Here is a 27,790-nt window from a genome sequence, read left to right on the forward strand (position 1 = left end):
TTGCAGGGTAGGAAGGAAATAATTAAACTTACAGTTTTTATTAGCAAAGGATTATCAGTAAAGAAATAGGATACAACAAAGTGTTCCAAGTTATCTTTTAAGATGTGGCACTAGTTGAAGTGCATCCTTTAAAAAGTTACCTTAGGAAAATAACAAAAATATGCCAAATTTTACCATCAAAACTTCTCCAGGCAAAATATATCAATAATTCTAGCTTTCATGTTTTTGTAGTTTTTCCAGCTCTTTTCCACTACTTGTGACATGCTTCAGCCACATTTTTAAAAAGAAACAAATAACAAAATGGATTTCTTCACTACTTAACCCCAACCATCCATGAAACTGATGACATCATGGAACCAGTTAGTTTTGTATACATCATGAGTTCAAAACACACACACACACACACACACACACACACACAATTCTCACTGAAGATGAGATCCTCTGATCAAGCCAGAAACTGCAGTGGAATTGCCTACTCAAGCACACACACAATTGACCACAATAAGATGAATGCATGCAAATACACATTCCAATAAAAGCCAATTTGCCATTGCAGATTTTGCTGGACAGAGATGGCTTTGTTGACACAATGCAGTCAAAGAAGCGTAAGTCCAGTTGCTAAGGCAGTAGGGGATGTACGCTTACTCCTTTCATGATCTTTGAAATACCACCTTCCTCAGGTTACAAAAGTTGACAACAGTTCTGAAGGACAAAAAGGCATTCATGAAACCGGTCCCCAGTCTGGCTCAGCTCCTGGTGAATAGGGTGAGGGAGGGGAGAGAACACTTGCTTGTCTTGTGACAAGGTAAGTTAACCCTCTCAAACTTTAACAAAAGGGATCTTCACTTACAAAACATAAAAATACCTGGTGATTTCTTTTGGATCTTCAGTAGCTCATTTCTTTGGGATCATTCCAGATCAGCTCCCTATTAGCAGGGAGAAGCTAACACCCATCATAAAACTTCCAGAGGCACATTAGATATTTATTCTCCCGCTGGCAATTTCACCCTCAGAAGAGGAACAAACATTGCCAGTTGCCATCTCTGCTGAGAAAGCACAGAGAGATAATTTCACCCTGGGAAAGTTGCTGATTTAAAAGCTTCTGGGGTGACACAGGCCTTGCCTCCACAACCCAATGGCTCTTTTGAATCACAGAGGTTAAAAGGATAGTGATAAAAAGCAGCCTCTCCCTTTACATCAGTCAGGTTCTTTTAAATATATTTTTAAACCACTAAAAATGCAAACATCAGTACTACCAGCAGCATGGTGTAGCGGTTTAAACACTGGATTATGACTCTGAAGAGTCATGGTTCAAATCCCCGCTCAGCTATGGAAACCCACTGGGCGACTGTGGGTGAGTCACACACTCTCAGCCTCAGAGGAAGGCAGAGGCAAATCCCCTCTGAACAAATCTTGCCAAGAAAATCCTGTGATTGTAAGTCAGAAATGACTTGAAGACACACAACAAGACCAAACCATCACCAAATGAGAGCCAGCATGGTGTAGTGGTTTGAGTATTGGATCATGATCCAGGAGATCAGGGTTTAAATCCCCACTTGGTGGGGGTAAGTCACACTTTCTCTGAGGGAGGCAAAGGCAAACTCTCTTGGAAAAAATCTTGCCAAGAGAAACCCATGATAGTTCACCTTGGAAATGACTTGAAGGCACACAACCACCATGACCACCACCATGACATAATAAACATATATTTCACACACATACTTATAAATACAGCATACATTCTCTAAACATAAATGCATTCTTGACTTCTATAGTAAAACCTCTTCTTTGCTAATCTGTATTTATGATAATACAGGCCCATGGTTTTCATGTATGTACCTATGTAGCACAAGTAAGTGGAAACAACACCCATAATGAGTAAAAATTGCAAAAAGAAATCCTAAATGCAGCTTATCACATATAAACTGCATTTTGTGATATATATCAAGGGAAGGGGTGCTCTTAAGATTCACAGACAAGAAGACTCCTCTGCACTGTTGCAGAATAATAGCAAGGGGTTGAATACTCACTCTCCAAATGGCAGCAAAGAGTTGGCACAAAGGAAGAGTAGCATGCAGACAACATGTATAGAGCTGTGAGGAGAGCAAACTCAAGGAGGCTTATGTAAAAGAGAAAGCAAGCTCTCTTATGGTGGCCAGACCAACGAAACAGCTAGGGCTCTTTAACAACTCTGAAGAAGAAGCCATTTCAGTTGGTGCTGCCTTCCATCCAAATTACACCTTCTGAAATTCGCTATTCTTTACAGCTATTAAAAGTACAGGAGCCCTTTCCTCTTTTACATCTGGCCACTATATGCATTTCTGTCTTTTATTCTGGCAGCCATTACACCTCAACTCAGCTAGGTCCTGTTTGTGCCAATGGAGATGGGCTTTAATTGTGATCTGAGAAGCTGTGGGCTTGAATTCAGAAAAATAACTGTCATGATCCTTCAAGCCAGCACCAAGGAGAAGGAAAAGGGTAGCATTTCCCTCTTGCAGGCTCAATGATAGATTCTCTCCTGCGAATTTTAGAAATTGTCCAAGATGCCAACAAGAAGGCAAGTATTATATAGGAAGGAATCAAACTCCAAACATTTCTTGCTGTTCTCATCTCTCACTACTGAGTGGGCTGAAAAAATGGGTTGGGTAGATGCATGCAGGCATGTATGTATATTTTTTCATGCAAAATAATTCCAGATGTTCTTCTGCATAAGCCTTTTTGAGATTAATGGCTTTCAATGAGACATGCACAATAGAATTTCCAGGTAGACTGTGTCACACAGAATATAATTGAAATTCTTTATTACGGTCAAAGAACAGCATACAGTTAAGTACTTACCCAATAAATATTAACTTTTTAAAAAGCTACCATTTAACACAATTTATCAGTGCATAAATTAATAATAATTTCAAGTCACCTAACATTTTTTTAGTCACTTAAGGTTTTCATACTGCTTTGCTCAAGTCTTTTGCTTCTCCACCAATTAGCTTTTGTTTTTCCTATTTTGAGCTACATTAAATAAAAACTAAGCCATAACTTATGAGTATTAATGAACGGGGTTTGCCTGGCAGTGATTTATGTAAAAGGGCCACAGCTGGGACTGCTAGAAGCAAAATGTGATCAGTGAACTCTATGGTACCAAACAGTGACCTGCAGCTGAATTCTTTAGTCCCGATTACAACAGGAGTATATTTGCTTCTGCAAACAAAGGAATGCTTCAGAAACACATTAGTCTGGGGAAATGTTTTTATTAAAGCTGATGGAAGACATCTGAAAATAGCATCAAATGGTATAGGACTACAATATATAAGAGGTGATAGGACCATAAAAAAACCAGAATACACTTCCTTCCATTGCAGCCACTAAACATCATCAATATTACTTTACCTTCAAAGCTATTATCCATGACATGGAGCTGCCACTTTTCTGGATCTTGTTCCCTAGTACCATCTATCTTTATACAATACAACATAAGATCATGGGCGTTTCCCAGAGCCTACCCTACCAGCCAATATTCCAAGGCAGGGAAATGAATACACTTGAAACAGCGCATTACAAGTTGTATCATCTAGATCTCAGTGAGGCTGTATCTACACTGCAGAATTAATACAGTTTGACACCACTTTAACTGCCATGACTCACTGCTATGGAATTCTGGGATTTGTAGTTTTGTGAGATATTTGGCCTTGTCTGTCAGAGAGCTCTATTGCCACAACAACCTACAAATCCCAGGATCCCACAGGATGGAGCCATGGCAGTTAAAGTGGTATCAAACTGCATTAATTTGGGAATGTGGCAATCTTTTGATTTAAAACTTTGGTTTTGCTAACACTGATGTTTTGTTGATGTTGGATACTGTTATGCTTATTTAGAAAAGAAAGTCTACATCCATTAAACATTGTCAATTTAATAATGATATTACTTTCCTGTGTCATATGATACGGGCAGCTTCAGTGGTTACCCCTTTTTCACCAGATGTATTACAAATTTATCAGTTTGAACCAGAGAAACATTGGATAATTGTAGACGCTACAGCAGTGAAAAAGTTATACCTCTCTGCCACTATTGTGTCTGCACAGTGTTGTCCCTCAGGTTCCTGTTCTGTCCCCCATGCTATTTAACATCTACATGAAACCACTGGGAGAGGTCATCTAGAGATTTGAGGTGTAGTGTCACCAGTATGCAGATGACTCTATCTCTCCTTTCCATCTGATTCCAAAGAAGCTGTCTTTGTACTGACCCAATGTCTGCTGTCAGTAATGGACTGGATGAGGGCAAATTGAAACTTAATCCAGACAAGACAAAACCACACCTGGTCAGCTGTAAGGCACATCAGGGAATAGGGATTTTGCCTTTGCTGGACAGAGTTACATTTTCCCTGAAATCTCAAGCTTGCATCTTGATGCCCAGGTCTCAACAGTGGCTATGATGCATTTGCACAGTTAAAACTAGTGCACCAGCTGCATCCATTTTTTGAGATGCCAAATCTGGTTACGGTGACACATGCCTTGATTACATCCCATTTGGACTACTGCAGCACACACTATGTGGAGCTGCCTTTCAAAACTGTTCAGAAACTTCAGTGGGTGCAAAACTCCACAACTAGAATGCTGACTGGGGCCAGTTATAAGGAGCAGATACCCCCCCCCCCCCCCGTTGAAACAGCTTCACTGGTTACTGGTTCGTTTCCAAGCACAATTCAAAGTGCTAATCATGACCTATAAAGCCCTATATGGCTTAGGTCCAGAGTGTATTTCTCCTGCCTAAGCCTCCCTAAGATCTTCAGGAGAAGGCTTTCTCTTGGCTTGCAGGCTCGCTTGGTAAGGACATGAGAAAGAGAAGCAATGGCAGGGGAAGATTGGTGAAAGTTGACTTTCCTGATACTTCCAACCTCCAGATCTCCTTAAAGCCTCTCCTGAGAATAAAGGAACCCTCCTGAAAGAGATCAGCTATATTATGAATGAAATTTTATTTCTAGACCGCTATTCCTTGCAGATCACAGTGGTTTACAAAAACACCATATTAAGAGATGGGCTGTCAAAAAGTTTGTACAGAAACAAAGAAATGTAGAAGCAAAAGTGAGAGATATTTCTAAAATGTTTTTACATTTTAAAGAAATGCTATACTATCGGAGAGTTTATCACACAGGGAAAATTGGAAGGTTAAATAGGGTTCATCCCATGAAAATCACACTCCTACTAGTAAAGCGCGGTTAAGATTTTCACACACAGCAGTCATTATCTTGGGAGTAACCAGGGAATAAACAGGCAATAAACAGCAACAAATCAGTCACAGAATTTTCCCATTAATGATTTGTTTGCTGTTTATTGCCTTGTTATTCCTGGAATAATGGCACTTTAATCGCTTTTGATCGCAACATCTTGTAAAAACCTTTATCATGAATGCGTGCAACTGCACAATTTTCATGGGATGCTCCCAGGATAATAGTACTTTAATCACAATTTTTTGTGAAAATCTTAATCACAAATGCACAATTTTCATAGGGTAAACCCTGTTTACACTTCCAACTGCTCTGTGTGATAAACTCCTATGTTATTAATCAGGAGCTCCTAATTTGAGAAAGTGATGCTCTTTTGTAAAGTATCATTTGTTTTCTACATAGCTCCCAGACTGAAGACCCACCACCTGCAATGTCTTTTTGTGACAGCAAATTAATGTCCTGCACACTGTGTATATTAACCAACGTGGCAGAGCAAAATGACATGCTGTTGTGTCTTGCTAGTTGTTCGTTATTTTATTCATTACAGTCACAGAAACACAAGAGACCAAGAGGCCTTTTAGAGCAGTGTTACTCCAAGTGGTGGTCTGTGGACTATTGGCTGGTGGTCTGGAGCAAGTTTCCAGGAAAGAAAGAAACAATTGTGTATGGTTGTGGTCCCTGACACTTACTTGCTGGTCTCCCTCATCAAATAGCTTAAGCAGCACTATTTTAGAGGAACCTATTACTCAAAGAAAGCAGATGTACTGAAACAAATCATACAGGACAACAATGAAAGAAAGTTGTACTCTAAACCACACAAAAAACAAGTATTAGAAATACATGCATATGTTTAAACCATCAGAAGGCTGAGAAAAACAGAGGAAACCACTAGCTCCCTTTGCAGCAGTTTTAGAATTACACAAGCTGATTATTATATTATGATTTGTTACTATTGTTATCCTGCCCTCCTTTTCCTCCTCCCTTCTCTTTTTGCAAAATCTCATGCTATCTTAAAATTAAAATAAATAGAACACGGTTAAAATGGGCAAAAGTTCAAAATAGAACAGAACTATCAATAACATTAAAAACAAAGTAAAATGTAGAAATTATGTTTAAAAATTAAAAACAGTATACATTCACTGGGGTTAGGAGATGCAGGAGCCCTCCCTCCCAAAACCACATTCAGTACACAAAAAAGTACAATCCACAGATTCAGTAGAAGGCATCAAGGTTCCTTCATAAGACAGAAACATGCAGCTAACTGCTTCCATTGCTGTTCTACACCATTTTTAATAGGAACTTACTAGCCTCACTGCATGTTTGCAGTCTCTCAATCTCTCAATCCCAGTGGCAGAGGCAGCAGCAAATAATTGATGAATAATCAAATCCAAAAAAGTCAAACTTGCTGACTGTAATTAGATATATATATATAGTGCCCTGTTAAAAGCCCTTCCTTTACAAACATTTCAGTTCTCAAAAGCCTGCTGGAATAAGAAAGTCTTTGCCTGCTAAGGGAAGGTCAACAAGAAAAGGGTCATATTAGTCTCCCTAGAATAGGACTTCCAGAGCACAAGGCAGCCACTGAAATGACCCTAGCTCATGTCGTCACCAGACATACCTGTAAAAATGATGGGGCTGAGAGAAGGACCTCATCTGATGATCTCTGGGCAGGCTGGACTTAAGCTGTTGGAAACCCATACCCACAGCAGCCCTTGGCTAACTTTAGAATAGCCCATGGACATTTGCCCTGCTTCCTAGGCCCCATTCCCACCTAAAAATAAATCAGTGTGCAATCCGAATTGATGGATCGATTTGACAGCGGAGCGTGGTTCCCACTACATTTGCCCCAATTGCATTTCCCCCCTAAAAAATAATCAACTTGTGGTTCCCATTCATGAATGAATTGCTTCAAAATGATTTGGTTCCAGCCAGCTGAAGGGGAAATTTAAATCGATTCCGATCTACATGTCTCACTTGCACAGATTCGATATATTGAAAAAGAAGCAGAAAAAATCAGCGTCAAAAAGATGTGGGTTAAATAGGTCTAGCGCATGGCCCCCCTCTCGGAATCGCTTCAGCAATTCGGATTAAGTGGGAAACAGGGTCATTTGAACTGGTTCAAACCAATTAACATACCAATTTAAAAGATAGTGGGAATGAGCCCCTAGATTATTCCATCAAGCTACTCATTACTGGAAGCAGTTGAGAAGGAAGACAATGGGATCAAACACCTAAAATGCAATAGAGGCTTGGAGTGTAGTGAACATTTTGGACTGCACTACCTTGAATCAAATATTGCCTAGAACAGAGACTGCAGTCAAGTATTCAGAAGACTAGGAATGGAAAGGCCAGCTATGAAAGAACTAAATGAGATCATAACGAATACAGCTATACAATTGAACACTGAAGTAAGAATCGTCCAAACTATTGTATTCCCCATCACCATGTATAGATGCAAGAGCTGGACACTGAAGAAAGCAGGTGAAAAGAAAATCCACTCATATGAGATCTGGTACTGGAGAAGAGTGCTGAGAATACCGTGGATGGCCAAAAAGATAAACAAATGGGTTCTTAAAAAGATCAAGCCTGAATTCTCCCTGGAAGCCAAGATGATTAAACTGAGGCTGTTGTACTTTGGCCTCATCATCAGAGGTTATGACTCACTTGAAAAGATAGGGAGGGTATAGTGAAGTAGAAAGAAAGGAAGATTGCATGCCAGATGGCTAGACTCAATTACGGAAGTCACAGGCCTAAATCTGCATGACTCAAGCAGAGAAGTAGAGGATAGGGGGTCTTCAAAACATCTCATCCACAGGGTCACCATAAGTCAGGGTTGACTTGAAGGCAATTAACAACAACTAATTAAACACACACACACATCCCTTTAGTGGAGCTTTTTGTTTAATTATTTATGCAAGTCCCACACCACTAAAGCCAAGACACATTTCAGGGAATTGTTTTGTAACTCAAGATAGTGCTCCAAGTCAGCAAGAGGGATTTATCGCAAGCCTGAGCAGTTTGTAATTCACCAAGCTGAAACTGCCCACCAGCTATGTATTATGGACTGCCAAATGCAAGACAACATCCCTATTTCTCCAGTCTCAGGCAAGCAGCAAAACCAGGAAATTTACAATGCTCCTTGTAAGCATCCCTACATACCTCATTAACTATGCTGGGCTTTGTGGCTAAAATCTTTTGCAGGTTTGATTTACAGCTTTCACTGTAACACATATGTGTAGTCATACTCACTGATTTAAGATACTTTTTAGCATGAAGTTTCAGATCTGAAACAATGCACATACGCTTCTGAAGATCTCAATGGGTTTCTCTTGCTTCAGTGAACTGTAAATGTAGCTTATCTGCAATAACGCAAGAGTCTCTCTCAAAAGCAACTATTTTTGTCTAAGCAACTGAAGCAGCTTAATTCATCTTGCCAGACCAATGCAAAGCTATAAATAAACTACAGTGACTACAGGTGAAAGCAGGTGAAACTTCCCAGAAAGCAATGTATGTTAATGGGGGGATATATAGAGAGAAGGAATGGCGTTGCATTCTCCCATTCCCACCAAGTTCAGTAGGTAATTTTATGTCACATCTATATAGCTACCTTCAAAATAAAGTCAGGGCAACAAACAATAACAATGATCCTGTGTCACACCAGTGGGACCAATGCATTATATGGAGACATAGAAGAGAATCTCCTTGTGCAATATCATTACCTTGGAGACCCATTTGGTACTGTTATTGATCTCATTTGGAAAGAAGCTTAAACTTCCCAAGTGTAAGGATCTTGGCTTGATTCTATAAGAGTATATGGCTTGAAATTGCTTATATAGTTGAAATTATTTTAAATATTTTGGAGTGTTCTAATTTGTTTTTACTTGTTCTTTATTGTTTTAAACTGCTTTTTCTCCTCTACGATATTCTGAGATCTCATAATACAGGCTGGATATAAATATTTTAATTAATACATAACAGATACATAAATAAAGCAGCTTTCATTTTATGAATAAGGTTCTGCATATAAAAGAGAGGAATTGATTTATTGAAGCTTTGGACCCAGAACCTCTGCCGCTTCTCTAAAAAACCCAGAAGAGGAAACTCAAATGTTGGTGCCTTGAGGGAGCTTGAGGGAAGCGCCAGCCACAGGTAGCCCAAGTCCCAGACCAAGGAGGTCAGGCATGGAGGGACCCTTCCCCACCCAGGGATCCCCTTACCAGCCTTCCTTCCAACCCAAGGAGGATGAGTCCTTCCTCCTCCTCTCCCTTTGGTGCCCTGAGGAGGAGGTTCGGTGAGCAAGCCTCGGTTGGAGGAGGAGGAGAAGGAGGAAGAAAAAGAGGAAGGCGTGAGGCCCGCCTTTGGCCAGACCAGAGAAACCTGCCCACCACAGCAAAGGTAACCTGAGATCGTGGCTGAGGCACTGAAGGGTGGGAAGGAAAGGCCGCCCTCCTCCCAGCTGAGGAGAGACCTTGGAGGACTTGGGCTTGGCCATAGTGTCCCTCTAACTCAGTGCTTCTCAAATAGTGGGGCGGGACCCCCAGGGGGGGCGCGAGGCTCCATAAAGGGGGGCGCGAGGCTCAGAATACAGTGTTATGTAGAGGTGTACTTATAACAATTTTATAGACAAATGATACTATTTACAGTCGTGCGGGGGGTGCGAAATGTTTTCTTCTTCCTAGGGGGGGCATGACAGAAAATAATTGAGAAGCACTGCCTGTACCCTCCTCAACTGCACTTTTGGAGCAACTCTTCTCCTCCTCTTCCCTCCTTTTTGAGCTACCACAGATCCCTCCACTGCCAATTTCTGTCTTTCTTTAGGGAGGGAAGGAGGAGAGGAAGAGACCTCTGGAGGACCTTCCTAATATCTCTCCCTCCCTCCTCCCTCTCTCCTTCTCCTGGAGCTGAAGCGAGGGCCAGAGCAAGGAGGGCCCAGGCCCAGGGAAGAGACCCAGCAGGGGAAGGAGGAGGAGGAGGAGATGGAAATGGAGCGCTGCTGTGCTGCACAGCTCTGGTTCCAGGAACACTCTTTGGGCAAGTCACACTTTCTCAGCCGGAGGGGGGGGAGGAGGAGGAGGAGGAGGAGGTGGCGGCGGCGGCAAAGGAAAGCCTAGGAGCACTTGGCAAGGCTCCCCATCATCGCATCCACATTGACCCAGGGATGACAAGGGTTGGAGCTGGGGGGAGTGCTAAAGAGGGAGTTGAGGGAAGTGTAGCACAAGCATCCACACATTCTAAAGGGAAACATATGTAGCACAAGCATTCAAAGCACAAGCATTCACATAATCTGTCACAACATTTTATGTATATATAAAAAAGCCGCTTGCAAAGTGACTGGTGTGAGAGAGGAAGCATGTTCTGCCCACTGTCAACCCTCTGACATGAATCCCTCCCCTGAACGTGACCCGATCATGACTAAGGCCAAGTTCACATTTGCCAGCATCCTGGAAGAAGTGGATTTTCCAAAAAGAAATGGGGGAAACCCGCTTTTGAAAAACCCACTCTGAATGGGATTTGCCCCAGATCGGGTGTGCAAAACCCCGATCTGGGTGTGTAAAAACCAGTGCCAATGGGAACTTCCCACTTTTAAACTGGGTTAAAATCTGAAATAAAATGCAGTGTGAATGGCCCCAATAAATCCACATGTGTCATTTGTATGACATCACAGCAAAATAACTGACAAAATCCTCACCCATATCTTAGGAAGAGATAAGATTACACACGACTGCTGCAAACTGATATGATCAAGGACACTACTATACACCGTGTTACACTATAGGACAAGGGGTGATGGAAGCACAGCCTGCAGGATCTCATTTTGCATTCCCTAAAGCCCGAACTGAGGTTCCTAAAAACCCTCAGACCAAAAGAAAGTAAAAATTGGAGGAAATTATTTTCGATATAGGATGGGTGTCACTTGGTTTGACAACAGTATGTGCAAAAGGGATCTGGGAGTATTAGTGGATCACAAGATGAACATGAGTCAGTGTGGTGCAGCAGCTAAAAAGGTCAATATGATCCTAAGCTGCCTCAATAGGAGTGTAGTATCTAGACTGAGGGAAATAATAGTAACACTCTGCTCTGCTTTCATCAGATCTCAGCTGGAGTACTGTGTCTAGTTCTGGGCACCACAATTTGAGAGGAATATTGACAAGCTGGAGTTTGTCCAGAGGAGGGTGACCAAAATGGTGAAGGGTCTGGAAACCATGCCCTATGAGGAGCAGCCTAGGGAGCTGGGGATGTTTCGCCTGGAGAACAGAAATTTAAGAGGTAACACAATAGCCCTGTTTAAATATTTGAAGGGCTATCATATTGAGGATGGAGCACATTTGTTTTCTGCTGATCAGAGACCAGGACACGGAGCAATGGATTCAAGCTACAGGAAGAGATTACACCTCAACATTAGGAAGAACTTCTTGACAATAAGAGCTATTCAGCAGTGGAACTCACTCCCTCACAGAGTGGTAGAGTCTCCTTAAGAGGTTTTTAAACAGAGGCTGGATGGCCATCTGATGGGAGTGCTTTGAATGTGTATTCCTGCATGACTGAATGGCCCTTGGGGTCTCTCCCAACTCTATGATTCTATCTTGAAAACGTCTGAAGAGTGTCAGTGAGCCATACATATCTTGAAAACAAATGAGCAAGCAAATAAATAAAATTTAAAAATGGCTGAAAATGAAACAAAAAGTTCTGGTCATGTTAATGTGGAGGGTTTAGGGGTGAAAAAAATCCTCCCCCTAACTTCTGCTATAGGCTAACAGATATTTTATGATGCCCACAACAACACCAAGTTGTATTTGTGATCACTGCAGAATACATATGCTGCCTGAACTGTCATTTCAGAGAGGAAGTATGAACAACTGAGGCAAAGAGTTGTGACAAGGGATGGACTTTTAAATTTTATGTTAATCAAGCATACAGAATAGGGGTGGGTAAAATGTGACTCTGCAGACATTGCTGCACTGAAAATTCCATCAGCCCTAGCCAGCATACTCAAAAGTGAAATATGATGGGAGCTACGGTTCAAAGATAAAATTATCTGTTGGAACAAGTACTTTTTAACTTGTTCATGAATGGTTTCACAAAGAGGGCAGTGTACAGACCAGGGTTATGAATGACATCAAAATTAATCAGCATGGTAAAAATAAAAAGAATTGAGAGTTCCAAAAAGAATCTTTTCAGACTAGGTGAACAGTCACTGAAGCTGCAAATACATTCAGTAATAGAAAATAGAAAACAAGACACCAGGATCAGTATATTCTTTATGCATATGATGATGAGCAGTAGTGACTGAAACTACTGGTGCAGTTGTTGTTGTTGTGTGCCTTCCAGTCATTTCTAGTTTATGGTGACCCTAATGCAAATCTATCACAGGGGTTTCTTGGTAAGATTTGTTTAGAGAGAGGTTGCCTGTGTCTTCCTCTAAGGCTGAGAGGAAAATCACCTAGTGGGTTTCCATGGCTGAGTGGAGATTCAAACCCTGGTCTCCAGAGTTGTAATCCAGCCCCCAGAGCACTACACCATGTTAGCTATCTTTCTGGCAGGAACCTCAGTGAAAATATCAACCCAGTGTTTAGCTGCTATAAAAATGCATAGCCCATGTTGGGAATCTTTAGGAAAAGAATTGAAGGCAAAATTGCCACTATTCTACTCTCTTGGAACACTGTGTACACTTCCAGTAACCACAGGCCAACAGGAATATTGTACTTCTGTAAAAAGTGCAGAAAGCAAAGTATTCAAGGGGATTGAAGACTTCCCCACAAGAAAAGCTTAAAGTGAAACTTCATCTAGACAACACCTCTCTAGACAGGAGATAATTTTTGGAGGAGACTCATCTGCCCAATTAAGTTATATTAGGCCTGGTCTGAAGGGTGAGGCATTCCCCCTAACAGATTAGGCCCATATTCAGAGAGGAACTTTTGAATCCAGCACTAGAAGCATATGTCACCGCAGTGGCTCACAGTGCCTTTTATCACTCAGTATTCAAAGGGTTCTTGTAGCACCTTTAAGACTAACCGAAAAAAGAAGTTGCCAGCATGAGCTTTCATGGATGTGAGCCTACTTCCTCAACTTTGGCTGTTATACCAACTACGACTCTTCCTGGAGAGAGAAATTTTGGATTACAACAATGCAGGACTTGAAAACAGTCCGGGGACGTCACTTAATACAATACAGGGCAGGAAGGTTGTTAACTGGAACTGCCCAAAACTGGGGGGGGGGGGGGGAGAAGGAGAATACCATTGTCAGTCAAGCTCTCTCCTAAACATTATGCTGTTGTTCTTACAGTATTATGCACTCTATCCAAATTTAGCTCTCAATTAATCCCTGTTGTCTATGTGACTTACTACTAACAATAAATATAAATTAAAATGTACAGTATATTATTTACACTTGCATAATGAAATGCAATGTGATGAGGTGGCTCTTCAAAATACTTCTCTGCAATACATAGCTTAATGTTAACTAGTGTGATTGGTAATGGTGTTTTTAAATGATTAAGGACTAACAGCCAGAAGCTTCTCAGAAAAGACAGATGCAAAGAAATCTGGGTACTAGAGAACTGGTATACCAATAAATTACCTATTATTATGAAAAGGTTAATCATATATAGTAGTATGGGTTAATTTTTATTCTTTTAAAAAACCTACAGTGAAAGTCATTGCTTTTTGCCTTATACATGGTTCCCAAGAACTGCCACTGTTGCTTAATAAAGTGTTAACCAGAACCAAAAGCCTGATCAGTAAAAGGGAATCCTGGGTAAGACAATTAGGCCAGTAAGACCACTAGCAATCAAACCTGATCCCTAGCAGTACAGACAGTGATAATATAAAACCCCAGCCATAATTTGGCAGTTTTATGAAGTGCTTGGGCAATAGTTCTGGAAAATGTTGGTCTCAGGTCAAATACGTATTAGGTGTCAAAGAAAACCTGAGTCACAATCACCCCAGATGGTAGATACAGACAGTCACTTGTCTAGTGATATGCTTAATAAGGTGGAAATGCCAGTGATGGGAAACTGATTCTATTGCAATGATCCATGTATTTCATGGAAATAATGTTACTACTCTTTTGCTGTCTCTGGCTTGCTGATCCATAGTATAATTCTTCTTGATACATCTCCCGAATATGAGAGATTTTGTGACTGTACTATGCTACCATATAGAAACTGGTTTAGCTGTGATCATGATGATGTTGATGATTATATCTCCCCTTTCTCCCAACATAGGGATTCAAAGCAGTTCATCCCATGGCAATTTATTGGCAAGGACTGCCATTGTGCAAACCCACAAATAAACACAATGGCTTTGGAATCCCAAATTCCCTTTTATCAGCAGGAGCATCTCATGACTTGAATTTGCCCATGAAGAATTTCCCTTATATTAATGGTGGTGGGAAGTCAGATTTCAACTTCCAGAATTGGGATGTGTTGGCTGCAGTAGAAGGGTGTGTCAGCAAAGTAATTTCCCCCCCAATATCATATTTGCTTCAAAGGTATTCAGATTTAAAATTTTGTTTTGCCAGTGTATCAAGCTAGTTTAAAAATTCTTCAGTAGACTGCAGTTGTACTACACAAGAATGAGAAAGAATGAATCATTTCCTTTTACAAAATTAGTGCCCAAACATCAGGGCTTATAACAGGCTTTCCTTAGGCATATACTTCTACAGTTTTCTGAAAATGACACTGAATCCAAATTGTACTGAAATCACCTCCACCGAATTCACAACATATGGCCCATTAAGCAGTAACTGGCACACTGATATTTCAGAGCCACCTTCGCTGTTTTCTTCTTTTGAAGAGGAAAGGATGCAACAAAAAGGCAAAAGAAAGGCAGCAAGGGAGTGGGGGGAGAGACAGGTCTTCCAAAGTGGCTGAAAAATCTACAACACAACTAATTAGGTTCCAACTTCTAACACAATAGTTGGTGTACTAGGGTCTATTATCAAGTTTATAGCTAAAGGCAGCAGACAATACAACCCCACACTCAATTTAATTACAGCCCATGGCTTTTGCAGCAGTGGAGTATTTCAAAGGGTTTAACCACTCATTTATTTCCAGACTATACATAAAATAAGGCAGCTCACTGTCATAGAGGTTCACCAATTAAAACTGAGCATTTTCTGATCTCTGAGTCTCTACAAGGAGAACACTGAGCAAAAGAGAGGCTTTTTTTCACAGCCATAGAAGCTTCATTTAATAGGGAAAATGCTTTCAGGCACCTGTGATTCTAGTTTGTGCATTAAGGCTTTGATGTTCATATACTACAGTAGTGAATTATTTAACTATATGAGGGGGGGAAAGATTTGCACAGTGCCACTTCCTCACTCCTGTAATCATTTCTTTCCAGTCTTGGTGGCATCCATGAAAACTGGGCACATAAAATATCAATCCTCCCTTGCCTCTGTTTTTAAAAACTGAAAAGACCTTAAAAATCCAGCTCCAAATCTAAGATTACTCAGCTTCAGACCTAACATGCTGGATGTATTACATTCTAAATCCATTTGTCAGTCCCACTCTAGCTGATCCAATGAATCAGTGAGAACTTGATAACCCAAAGATTATGTAAAACTCCATTGACTCAATATGTCTTGTCTAGTTGTGAGTAATACTTGGAATTATACTAACAGGATCACTTGCAAAGGAACTGGCTGAAGTATCAGAGAGGTGAAAGATCTAATGAAGAATGGTATTTTGTAATATTCCAATCAAACTGCTTCATGCCACTCTGACAGAATCAACACCAGTGCTAACCAACATATGTCAACAGATATGGAAAACAAAACAATGGCCAATAGATTGCAAATGATCAATATACATCCCCATCCACACAAAAAGGAGACACAAAAGATTGCAGCAATGATAGGACCATACATCTAATCTCTCATGCAGGCAAAATTATGCTCTAAATTCTGCAACATAGACTCCAACCATACATGGAGAGAGAAATCCCAGAGGTTCAAGCAGGGTTCAGGAAAGGAACAGGCACTAGAGACCACATTACAAACATACAGTGGATAATGGGTGCCCCAAAAGAAAATCAGCATGTGTTTTATGAACTACAGCAAAACCATAGGCCCAAAACACACAACCCAAAAAATGCAACTTCCGGACCTTTCAGGGATGTGGTGTGGATGACACACACACACCCTGGATGAGTCGGAAGCCACTCCACTGCCACCAAAGGCGGCGTGAGGCTGGCCAGAAAAGGAGTAGTGAAAAGCCACTCCTTGCCATCAGGGGCCGCTCCAAGCTGCCAGTGTGCTTTGCCCCATAGACTACATAGGCCATGAAAAGCTATGGAACACCCTTAATGACATGGGAGTCCTGGAGTTGTCTCATCTACAGGGTCGCCATGAGTTAAGATCTATTCGAGGGTGGTTAACAACCACAACCACAAAATTTTGCATACTTCTCTACTGCACTTTATATTGCCCAAGTAATCGTGAAGCAAGAACTCTAGAATGAAGGAGAGGGATTACAGCTCAATAGTATAAAGCAAATGTTCTGCATGCCAAAGATTTCACATTGAATCACTGGGATCTCCAGTTTAAAAATAGAAAAGAAAGCAAGCAGACTGCAAGTGGTAAAAAAGACCACAATTCAATACCCAGGAGAGGTTTTTTCAATAGGGCATGACATGTTGGGTTAGACAGGCAAATTACGCTAGTGACACAGGCAGGCATAAATTGTGCTATGCATGCAGGGCATTTTCTATAGATAAATCATAACAGCCATATACAGTTGATTACAGCAGAAGTGGACTTCCACATGTGCTTGCACACTGACATTCAAAGAGGTGTGTGCAAATATGCATTGTCTAATGTAATGGTTGCCATTGCTCCTGATGCACATTTGTTGTGCTACATTATTGTCCAGTATATTTGTATATGTGTGTATGTGTGCATGTGCTTTCAAGCCGCCTGTCAATTTATGGTGACCCCATAAATTTCATAGGCTTTTCTTAGGAAAGGAATCCTCCGAGATGGTTTTGCCAGTACAGGACCAGAAAGGTTGACACTTTTATAGGTACAATGGTAATGAATTAGCAACATCTGTGCTTCATTTACATCCAGAAGTGATTAAACTACTGTATTGCCTCCACACTGGGCTGGTTTAAAGATACTCTGGAAGCATTAGTCAGAGACATAGCCATGTTAGTCTGGAATATCAATATGCAAAGTGATCTGCATGCAATTGAGGAAGTAGACCAAGTTTACGAAAGCTTGTGCTACAACTTCTTTCATATAGTTGGTCTAAAAGGTGCTACAAGATCCCTTTGCATTCTATAAATTTTAATTGGCCTCAAATATGTACCCAGAGGTTTTTCTACTGTTCTAATATAGGGGTGGGCAAAAGTATGCCCCACTGAGCCATGTGTGGCCCCCCTTGGGCTCCCAAGATTGCTTCTGACTTCCTATGCCCCAGACCGTAAATCTATCTGTTGTTCTACTCAACTCTCTTTCTAAAAAGGGGGCTTTTCTGGCTACAAGAAGGCCTGGTGGGGAAGTGTACACAGAGAGCAAACTCTGCCACTTATGGGACAGTTTTGAAGTTTTGGAAGGGGGGAGCAAAAATGACTCCTGGCAACTCAGATTATACAGAAGGCAAAACTCCAGACTCCCAGAAGTGGCCCGCCCTTGTTCTAAGGTCAGAACATATACCTCCAATTTTACTTCAGTTTCACTGCCTTCTTACACGCTTTGTGTCTGAACTGAAAATGCTGGTTCCAGTCTGAAAGCCACCAATGGCTTAGGTTCCCTTAGGGACAATTTGCTCCCAGACAAAACTGCCCAGAAATTACAAAAAGTGTCAGAGGCTTTACTTTCTGCATACTGTAATTTCAGAAGATTTAAACAAACTAGCACAGAGGGCAGGGTCTTTCCTGTAGTGATGCTACAATCCTGGTGTGTTCCCACAATTAGAATTCACCAGGCTTCCTTGCTGTGCCTCTTTTGCCAGTAATTTAAGGCACTGTTATGCAACAGGCTTTTAACATGTAACACTGTTATATTCTTGCCTGGTCTAACATGTATGAATTTTTACCTTATTGTTGCTAAGCTTTTGTTGTTTTCAAGGTTAGATTACACTATTAATTGTTAATGATTATAAAATTGCCAATTAAACATCTACTTATTTTATTAGAATCAATGAGTAGGAGGAGACCACAAGGGCCATGCAATCAAAGCCCTCCCAACAGATGGACATTGAACCTGTTTAAAAACATCCAATGCAGGAGATTCTACCACATTCCAAAGCAGTATTTATTTTATGATTAGGATATGCCCCATTTTGACTAACTTCAGTAGAACAAGTAGGATACAAATGATAAATTATTTTTACATTATAGCCTATTCTCATAACTATCACCATTTGTGATCACCACAGAAAAACCAATTCCAAGTTTCAGCTTGCAGTAGAAGAGGCACTGGCATCTGACAGCTGTGGGATGTAGCTGACTTGCCATGCTACTGAGTACCATCCTAAAGCTGAATGATGTCAGATGTAGATAACTATTTTGCTATGGACTCACACATTGGATGTCAGCACAGTCTGGCCTTTTCCAAGTGGCTACTATGGGCTTATGCAATTGTTAGAATATGCCCATTTAAATCCAAATCATCTGAATTTACCAATTAATCTAACAGATCATAACACCATTATGTAGACCACCAAACTGGCATTTATATAGTATTTCCAACAACTACACTGAATGGGTTGCATCCAAATTCTGTCACCTAGCATTTCAAGCAGATGCAATTAAATCAGTGAGTGAGACTTAAGTTAGTGGGATCTTAAATCCTACTGATTTCAATGGATTTACTCCAAGTGTAACTGAATTTGGCTCTTATCCACTGTTTGTTTATTGTCTGTGATGGCTTCATCTGGTGTAATGGACTTGTCTTTGGTAAGCTCCTGCTTCATAGTGCTGGTCAAATAAAGTTAAATAATTAACCTGAAGATGTTTGTGGACTCAGCCATGCTTATTTTTCTTCCTGACATGCAGACACCAGAGTGATTAGGACTGGTCTTGCTCTATGGCATTTCAACATGTAACTTTATGCCACTTCTTCAGTTGCAAGAGCATAAACAGCTGCCTTTCTGGTGCATATGCAGCATGTACTGGTACCTATGTAGCAAAAGTGACAACAGAATGTTTCCAAAAGCAAAAAATATGTACCAAAAAAACCCACATCAAAATAGCAAATTAGTAGTCCTCTGAGAGCCTTTGCAGCTGAGGAGTTGGGTATATAAATAATATAAATAAATAAATAAAGCTACAATATAATTCTGTGTCTCATGCTGCCATTAAAGCTCTCACAGAAAACAATCTGATTCCTTAGACCAGTGCTACTCAAGGCATTGACTGTGGACCAGTGCCAGTCCCTGAGGTTTCCTTGGAAGTTTCATAAATAAATAAATTTAGGTCCAGTCCCTGACATATAGGGGAAAAACCAGCAACCAGTCCCCACATCAGATAGCCTGAGAAGCACTGCCTTATACCATTTCCAGATTTTGTTAACCAAAATTTTAAAGTAATGAGTATATAAGTCTTGATAGCTACTGTACCACACTGTTAGATTTTGAACATTTTAAGAGGCAAACAGCCATATTATAAAACATCTATCATGAGCCTGAACTATACCTCCTGCAGTACTGCTGCCAACACTGTTGCTCTTCAGAAGCATTAAGGACCAAAGAACTCAAGGTCATACAGGCTCAATCACATATGATTAAAACACTATAATGCCTCTTGTGTCTACTACCCAGAGCAAGAGCTGGATCAAAGGAGCATTAAATATGTCTTCCCATTATCCAGCCGCTGCCTCCTACAGGGTTTCTGTACCTAGCATACTAAAAGATATCTTAAGACTGAAAGAAAAATGGTGGATGAAGTAACAATTACAAAAATGCAGATGACAATTTTCTTGAAATTCCAGCAAGTGTTCATTTGGTAGTTACTGAACTCAGTATTTATATCTCTAACTCTGTACAGCTGCACCCCAATTCTTAAAACACAAAAGCGTGTTTGCACTAGGCACCACATTTTATGTGGAAAATGTCATTTCTGAATATATAGTGTTGCTACACATCAGTGTTTCCTGCATCTAGCTGTGGATCACATGTACAACAGGCCATTGCAACACTGGAATACACGGCATTATGTTTTGTCACAGAAAATGTGGACCCATCTTTACTTATGCGCTAATGTATACCTAGGGTCCAGTGGCTTCAATATGCACTGATATACAAAAACACACACTTGGGCTTTCCTATTCTCAAAGAATGTTCTCAGTGTGTAGTTTAAGCACAAAAACTAAACACCTCTGAGACTGCATACAAACTTCTTGTGAACTCAAGTACACAGTTTTGATCTGCTTGGAATAAAGGCTGGAAGGAAGGATTATTAGCAGATAAACAGATTTTATCTGATGAACAGGAAAATGCACTTTGAGAGCAACTTGGAATCCATGCATGGTGTATTTCCATTCACAGGAGAGAGGTAATTCTTGTATGCAGAGAAATCTGGGGTCGTGATGAATGTGAAATCACCATATAAGGTCACTGATCAAAAGAACCTATTTCACTGCATAGCCTACTCCTAATGCCAATATTATATGAAACTGCATAAATAAATGTAAGAAGTAACGGAGTGAAGTACTGTCTTCCCTGAATGTAGAGGTGAGATCAATAGTCTACCCTTTGTCTCAACCTAAACCTAGAGTGTATCCTTTATTTTTAGACAAATGCAACTGGCAGCACGTATTGCTTTATAATACCATTAATCAATAAAACGATCATTCTATGACCTTCAAGCCCTTGAACCTATCAGGAAAGCAGAAATATTTGTCAGCCATGCCATTTAGTGGCATGACGCTTGATGAAGACAGCCCAGTAGCAACCTAGAAAGTCTATGTTTATAATGAAGCAATAACCATTGTGGGCCAAGTAATTTCCTCTAGATTAATGATCATCTACAAGATGATAGCCCACAGCAATACTTCGAGGATATTAAACCAAGTAGTTATTCATTTCTTTAAACACTTTGCTTTATTGTGGCTATTTGTGCATTAAAAGAGTAGGGAAAGTGTTTAACAACATTTTTCTGTAGTTTAATATATCTTTTTTTTATTCTCACTACAGAACTGTCTACAAAGAAAATGGATGGATTTTTTTACCATTACTGAGAAAAAATGATTATGTATTAAATAATGAATAGTCTTGACCTACATAAAATAGTTTGTGAAGAAAGAAAGAAAGAAAGAAAGAACAAAAGGTAAGCAAGTATGATTTCTTCCCAGCCCCCATTTAGAAATTAGCAACTAGTTAAATTTTCCTAATCAAGGGCAAAACAACTGTAAAACAGTATGAGGTTAATATTAAACTTCCTTTAACATCTCCCAATCTCAATGAATGCTCATTTCTTAATGGGAAAAAAATCAACCCAGAAACAACAGATGTCTTTATTCTGTCTGCTGCATATACAGTTTCCTTAGCAGTCTGGCTCTTCCTTTTATCTAAAACGCCTGCTGTACAAGTCATTAGCATTTAAAACCGTTACAAAAACTAAGTCCACTTTAGGAAAGCATACAATATAAGAGTTCAGGGAATATAATAATATATTATTGGGAGAAAGGTATGTGGCAAAAGTTACCAGAAAAGGATCAACACTCTTATTGCAGCAACAAAAGGTAGGGAGCTATACTTGCAATCAAATATATTTAAGATGAATTGTCAATTGGTGTCTCGCTTACACATAGCAGTAGACCAACACAGCTATAAAAGGTGATTTCAACTTTGCAAATGAAGTAAATTTATAATGGGGGGGGGGAGATCCATACTGAAGAGGTAATTCCTTTCATCAACAAGCCAGAATAAAAACATTATCTACACATGAGCAGATCTCTAGCCACTGGCTGCCAGAAGATATACACTGCAGGAGACCAAAGTACAGTACTCTCTACTCAAGTGGTCCCAAACTCCAAACAGCGAAGGGAGGTCACATGCATTTCTACAGAAGACAGATGCTGATACAGCCCTTCACAAAAAGGCCCTTTCTTCAATTAGCCTTCAGGCGGCCGATTAGCTGGCAAACTCCATTGAAAGGGTCAGTTTGTACAAAACTAGTATTTCCACTTTGGAAATTGCTCAGGCATGTCATATATACCTGCATCCGCAGAATGGATCTCTTTCAGTGCTTAAGACTGAATTCATTGTTTACACAGAAGACCAGATCAGGAAGAGGTTTTAAGAGTCAACTGCAAGGACTTGGAATCAAATGGTTGCCTCAGATACATTTTATAGCATGCAGCACAGCAAGCACCCCAAAAGAGTTGCACACAATGGCATCATAGAAAAAAAGACCCGCATCACTGAATTATTTAAAACCAGTTCAAAAGGATACCCCAGTTTTAGCAAACCAAGAGGAGCGCACCTGTGAAATCTTCTCTCCTGAAGGCTTCCCAGGTCAAGTCATCCCCTGCTGATGTGGAGCTGACCTGTTTCCTTCAGGTATGAGTTTGCATGCAATTAAGGGATCCTAAATGCCTGCAGGACAGGGACTTTTGCGCAAGATATATCAGCACCTCCTGAAACATTCTGCCTCATGTTCTGAAAGGAGCGCCAACTGCTGTGACTCTCATGGCATCGAGTGAGACACAGAAAACTTTTCAAAGGCATCGCTGTGGAAAATCAGGATCTTGTCCCACCTTTGAGACTAACTGAATGACAGAAGTTGGTAGCATGAGCTTTCCTAGGCTTGAGCCTACTTCCTCAGCTGGATGCTTACACTGGGGACTCAATGAAGCAGGCTCAGATCTATAGGAAAGCTCACGCTACCAGCTTTTTTCTTTCTCTTAGTTTTAAGGGTGCTACAAGAGCCCTGTGCACACAGCCAACCTTTGTCACCCTTTCTGCTCTGAGACTTCCTAAACCTCTCCTTCAGCACCTAGTAAAGACAACCTGGAGCAAAAGTTATGACGAGAGATCTTGTAGCACCTTTGAGACTAACTGGAAGAAAGAAGTTGGCAGCAGGAGCCTTCATAGACTGAAATCTCCTTCCTCAGATTCTGAGGCACCTTTGAGACTCACTGCAACAAAGAAGTTGGCATCAGGAGCTTTCCTAGACTTCAGTCTCCTTCCTCATACTCTGAGGCACCTTTGAGACTTATAGTGCTTGTGAGGACTTTTGGCTCCATTCGGTGAAGGGAGGTCCTCTGCCCTCTTGAGGCAAATGTCTGGGGAGTCCACCTCCCTCTTAGGTTTCTAGCAGCCATGGCAGGATCCTCAATGCAGACTGGCCCCACTTTCTCAGTGCTCCCAGGGAAAGAGCTGCCCTGTTCCCTGAGGACTTTGTGACTCTGCTGCAAGAAAGAAGTTGGCCACAGGAGCTTTCCCAGACTTCAGTCTCCTTCCTCACCAAATGCATCTGAGGAAGAAGACTGAACTCTATGAGAGCTCCTGCTGCCAACTTCTTTCTTGCAGTGAGTCTCAAATGTTCCTCAGAATCTGAGGAAGTAGACTGAACTCTCTGAAAGCTCTTGGTGCCAACTTCTTTCTGGCAGTTTGCCTCAAAGGAGGCTCCATCCTAGGAAGTCTCAAGAAAGGTGCCCGAGGGAGAGGGAGCCGAGGGCCCCGGGGCCTGAGGCTGGAAGTGAAGGGAGCCAAGGCCGGGCTGTGGGGGTTAGTCGTGGTTGGGCCGGGGCTGGTTCTTCTTTCTTGGTTACCTGTGAAGCCAAGGACGGGGGGAGGATGGCGGGCGAGGCGCCCGAAGCGGGCGAGCCGGTGCCTCGGTGGCCGTTGGCTTCGGGCAGGAGGCGAGGCGAGGCGGGGTCGCGCTTGAGGGAGGCGGCGTCGAGGGGCTGGGCCGGCCTCAGGCAGCGCCTTTTGGGGGAGGCGGGGGCTCCGGCGGCGGAGGCCTCTCTCTTGGCGGCCTGGGCCCCCCGGGGCTTGGGGGGGCTGCCGGGGTCCTGGGCGGGCGGGAGGGCCAGGCGGGGCCGGCCGTTGAGGGCCTCGGGGGTCAGGCGGGAGCCGATGCCGGCGATGCTGTTGAGGGTGGCCACGGAGACGGCGCCGATGCAGTGGTTGGTGTAGGTCTTGGAGAGCTTGGCGGCCTTGGAGAGCATCTGCATGCGGGTGCCCAGCAGGTTCTTCCCGATGGCCTTGTTCTCGTACCAGGTCAGGTCGCCCTCGCTGCAGTGGTCGCGGGGCCGCTGGAAGAAGGCCTTGCAGAGCGGGTTGCGCTTGGAGAGGTACTTGACGAAGGAGGCGTAGGGGCAGAACTCGGTGCCGGTCTCGTACATCCGCGGCAGGCTCTCCTCGTCCGCGCCGTCCCGGTGGCCCTCGGCGCCCCTCCGCTTGCCCCAGGCCGAGGAGGAGGAGGCGGAGGAGCCGGAGCGGGACTTGTGGTAGGGGCCCAGGGCCTTGAAGTAGACGAAGCGGCGCCCGTCCTCGTCGGCGGCCAGCCCGAAGGAGCCCTCCTCCAGCTCGCGCTGGTTCTCCCGGCCGCGGGTGCAGAAGTACATGCAGGTCTCGAACCAGACCTTGTTGAGGAGGCCGAAGGGGCTGCGGGGGCTGAGCACGCCGTCGCTGCAGGTGTAGAGCTTGCGGAGGTCGGCGCGGGCGATGGCCTGCTTCTGGACCACGGGCCCGGCGCCCTGCTCCTCCAGCTTGCGGATGACGGCGGCCAGCGTCAGGTTGGCGGCGCGGAGCTCGGGGTCCTTGGTGAGGTCCAGCGTGCGGCAGTAGGGCGGCTCGTTGAGGTAGCGGTTGAGGGAGCTGCGGATGCTGATCAGCGAGGACTTGGAGTAGAGCTGCCCGCTCTTGGAGCGCGCCTCGGCGTAGAAGGAGCGCAGCACCCGGCACAGCGCCCCCTTGTCCAGCCGCTCGAAGTCCGGGCTCTGCGCCTTCTCGCTCAGGTACTCCCGGAAGATCCGCACCGCGTACCGGGTGGCCAGCCGCGTGTTCTCGCTCAGCCGCGAGCGCTCCGGCCGAGGAGGAGGAGGCGGAGGCGAGAGGAGCAGCTCCGGGTCCCACTCCTCCGCCAGGGCCGCCTTGCCCGGCGCAGAAAGGGCCCTGCCAGCGGCGGGGAGGTCGGGGTCAGGGAGGCCCGGAGCGGAGGGGCCAAGGACCGCAGGGGGAGCCCCGACGAGGACGCCGCCGCCGCGGCGGAGCCCTCCAAGGCGGGCCCGGAGAGGGCCCTGGTCCATACGGATCCTATGGCCCGCCTCCTCCTCCTCCTCCTCGCCGTCCCAAGCCAGGCCCAGCATCACCATCTCCCTTTCTTCCTCCTCCTCTTCATCCTCCTCCTCTTCCTCGTCCAAGAGCAGGATCCCTCCATCGCCCTCCTCCTCCTCTTCCTCTTCCACTTCCTCCTCCCCCGTTATCTGGACCTCCTGGATCTCCTCCTCGTCCTCCCCGTCCTCCTCCTCCCCGGCGCTACAATAGTGGAGGCCCCCTCCTCGCCCCGGCGGACGCTCCCCGGCTTTGTTCTCGCCACCTGCGCCTCTTCTTCCTCCTCCTCCTCCTGCTCCCGCTGCTCCGCTGCTCCAGTCTCCTCCGCTGCCGCTGCCAGGCATTCTCGCCATATTGCCGTCTCCCTGCCAGTCCTCGGGCAGGGCGCATGCGCCTATATTGGACCGCAGCGCTGGAGAGCTTTTGTGTGTGTGCGTTTAATGACCTTCAGCTACCGGGAGGCAAAGCCCGGCGCTCCTCTTAAAGGGAACGCCGCCGCCGCTGCCTCCCTCCCCCAGTGGCATCCGGGCGGGAGGGGGCTGTGGGTGGGTGAGGGAATGTGGTGGGAGTAGGAGAGGGAAAGGAAAGGAGGACTGGAGGGAGAAGCGCAGCCCCTGAAGAGAAAGTCTCCCTTTGCCCCGTCCAACAACACCCCCTCCACACACACACACACAAGCAACATGTCGAATGCTGGCTTAATAGGAATAATATTCTGGTTGCGTACCTTCAAGGAATTGTTAAGGCGAAGCTATCCTCCTGGGACTGGTTCCTGATCGCCATGGGCTTCCCCTGAGGCTGAGAGAGTGTGACTTGCCCGAGGCCCCCCACAAGTGGGCTCCCTGGCCGAGCCGGGAGGGAGTCGCCAAGTCGGGTCTTCCAGCTATCTATTCATGGAGGGATTTGTATCCTGCCTTTGTCCCAGAAAGGGATTCAGCGAAGAGCTAGTCTGGAAAGGAATCTTTCTCAAGACAGTCCCCTCCGCGCCCCGGGGAAGGAGCGGGTCCACTTACCCCAGAGAGACGGCGCCCTCCTTAAGTGATGCCCGGAGAGCCGCCCTTTAGCAGCCCCCAGGCGCCCATGACCAAAGGGATGGAGGGGGCAGCGAGGCTGCTCCCTCCCTGGCGGCGGAGGAGGAGGGAAGGAAGGGAGGGATGGGGAGCCCGGGCTGGGACTCAGCTGTCAGAAGAGCCTCAGACAGGTGAGATCCACCAGGGAAGGGATCAGGCAAGGGAGGTCCACCGGGAGGGGATCAGGGAGAGATCCACTGGGAAGGGATCGGGCGGCGGCTGAAGGGGGAGGAAGAGAGAGAGAGAGGCGACGGGCGGCTTTTCCTTGCCAGGCGGCTCCTCCCTTCGGGATCCTGGCAGCCAAGTGCGGAAACAAGAAGGCAAAGGCAGCGCGAGGCTCAGCACCAGCATCCCTTCTTCCCCCTTCCTTCCCCGGAGTTGGAGGCCGGCAGAGGCGAGAGAGGAGTAAACTTGTGGGATGCTGGCTAGCAGCACCTCCGAGGGACCCCTTCCTTCCTTCTTCCCTCCTTCTCCTCCTGGTCTCCAACCAACCTTCATTCCCCCCCCCCCCCATATCTTTAAAGGCAAGCAGGAGTTGACGGGGCTCCAACGTTACCGGTCGGGCGGAGGCAGGCGCTCCTGGAGGGGCTTCACGGCGAAGGCATGGAGGGAAGGGGCGAGCGGGGCTGCCCTCCTCCTCCTCCTCCGCCTGGGGCCCTGAGGGACGGGTCCGTGGGGGAGGCTCCTGCCCCTCCGGAAAAGGAGGCAGCCCTCTCCGCTCCGCTCCGGCGCTGAGCAGCTGAAGAAGGAAGGAAGGAAGGAAGGAAGGAAGGAAGGAAGGCAGGAGGAGAGAGAGAGAGAGAGAAGGAGCGGAGGAAGCCGGCAGGGCGAGCAAAACCCACACAAGAGTCCGCCGCCGAGAGGCAAAGCCAGAGCTATTCCCAGCCCAAGGGGACAAGCAGCTGCAACACACACGCACAACACACACACACACACACACAGACGCCACAGCCCAAGCCCTGCAGAGCAGCCATCGTCAACACTGCTCTCCCTCCCACACAGAGACACAGGCGCACAAGATCTGCCCCTCGGCTGCTGCCCCCGGTCCTCCTTTTCCAGGACCTGCCCTCCCCTTCAGCCTCCGGTCCAGGAGGAAACCCCCAGTGTCCCCCATCCAGAGTGACTAGGCATCCTCCTCCCTTTCCAGGACATCGATTTCAGCCTCCTGTCCAGGAGGAAACCCCAAATGGCCTCCATCCAGGTGACTAGGCATGGTCCTCCTTTTCCAGGACCTGTCCTCCACTTCAGCCTTCTTGTCTAAGGGGAATCCCC

The 27,790-nt window shown here is 44.4% G+C and overlaps 1 protein-coding gene across 4 annotated transcripts in view; it reads right to left on the reverse strand.

Moving 5' to 3' along the window:
• Positions 1-27,149, reverse strand: part of LOC121917444 (BTB/POZ domain-containing protein KCTD1) — a 68,123-nt gene extending 40,974 nt beyond the window's left edge. The window contains exon 1 of one of the 4 annotated variants that reach the window (XM_042443426.1): positions 27,075-27,149. Coding sequence is in view for 1 of the 4 variants with exons in the window: in XM_042443422.1 (XP_042299356.1) it covers positions 23,945-25,804 (1,860 nt within the window). In the remaining 3 variants the exon portion in view is untranslated. Of the gene's footprint in view, positions 1-22,653; positions 23,096-23,944; positions 25,894-26,175; positions 26,427-27,074 lie in introns of those variants that run through there. The other 3 variants (XM_042443424.1, XM_042443422.1, XM_042443425.1) reach the window with 3 other exon arrangements.
• Positions 27,150-27,790: the final 641 nt, after the last annotated feature.

This window comes from Sceloporus undulatus, unplaced genomic scaffold, assembly GCF_019175285.1.
Source record: "Sceloporus undulatus isolate JIND9_A2432 ecotype Alabama unplaced genomic scaffold, SceUnd_v1.1 scaffold_18, whole genome shotgun sequence".
In the NCBI taxonomy this organism is placed as follows: Eukaryota; Metazoa; Chordata; class Lepidosauria; order Squamata; family Phrynosomatidae; genus Sceloporus; species Sceloporus undulatus.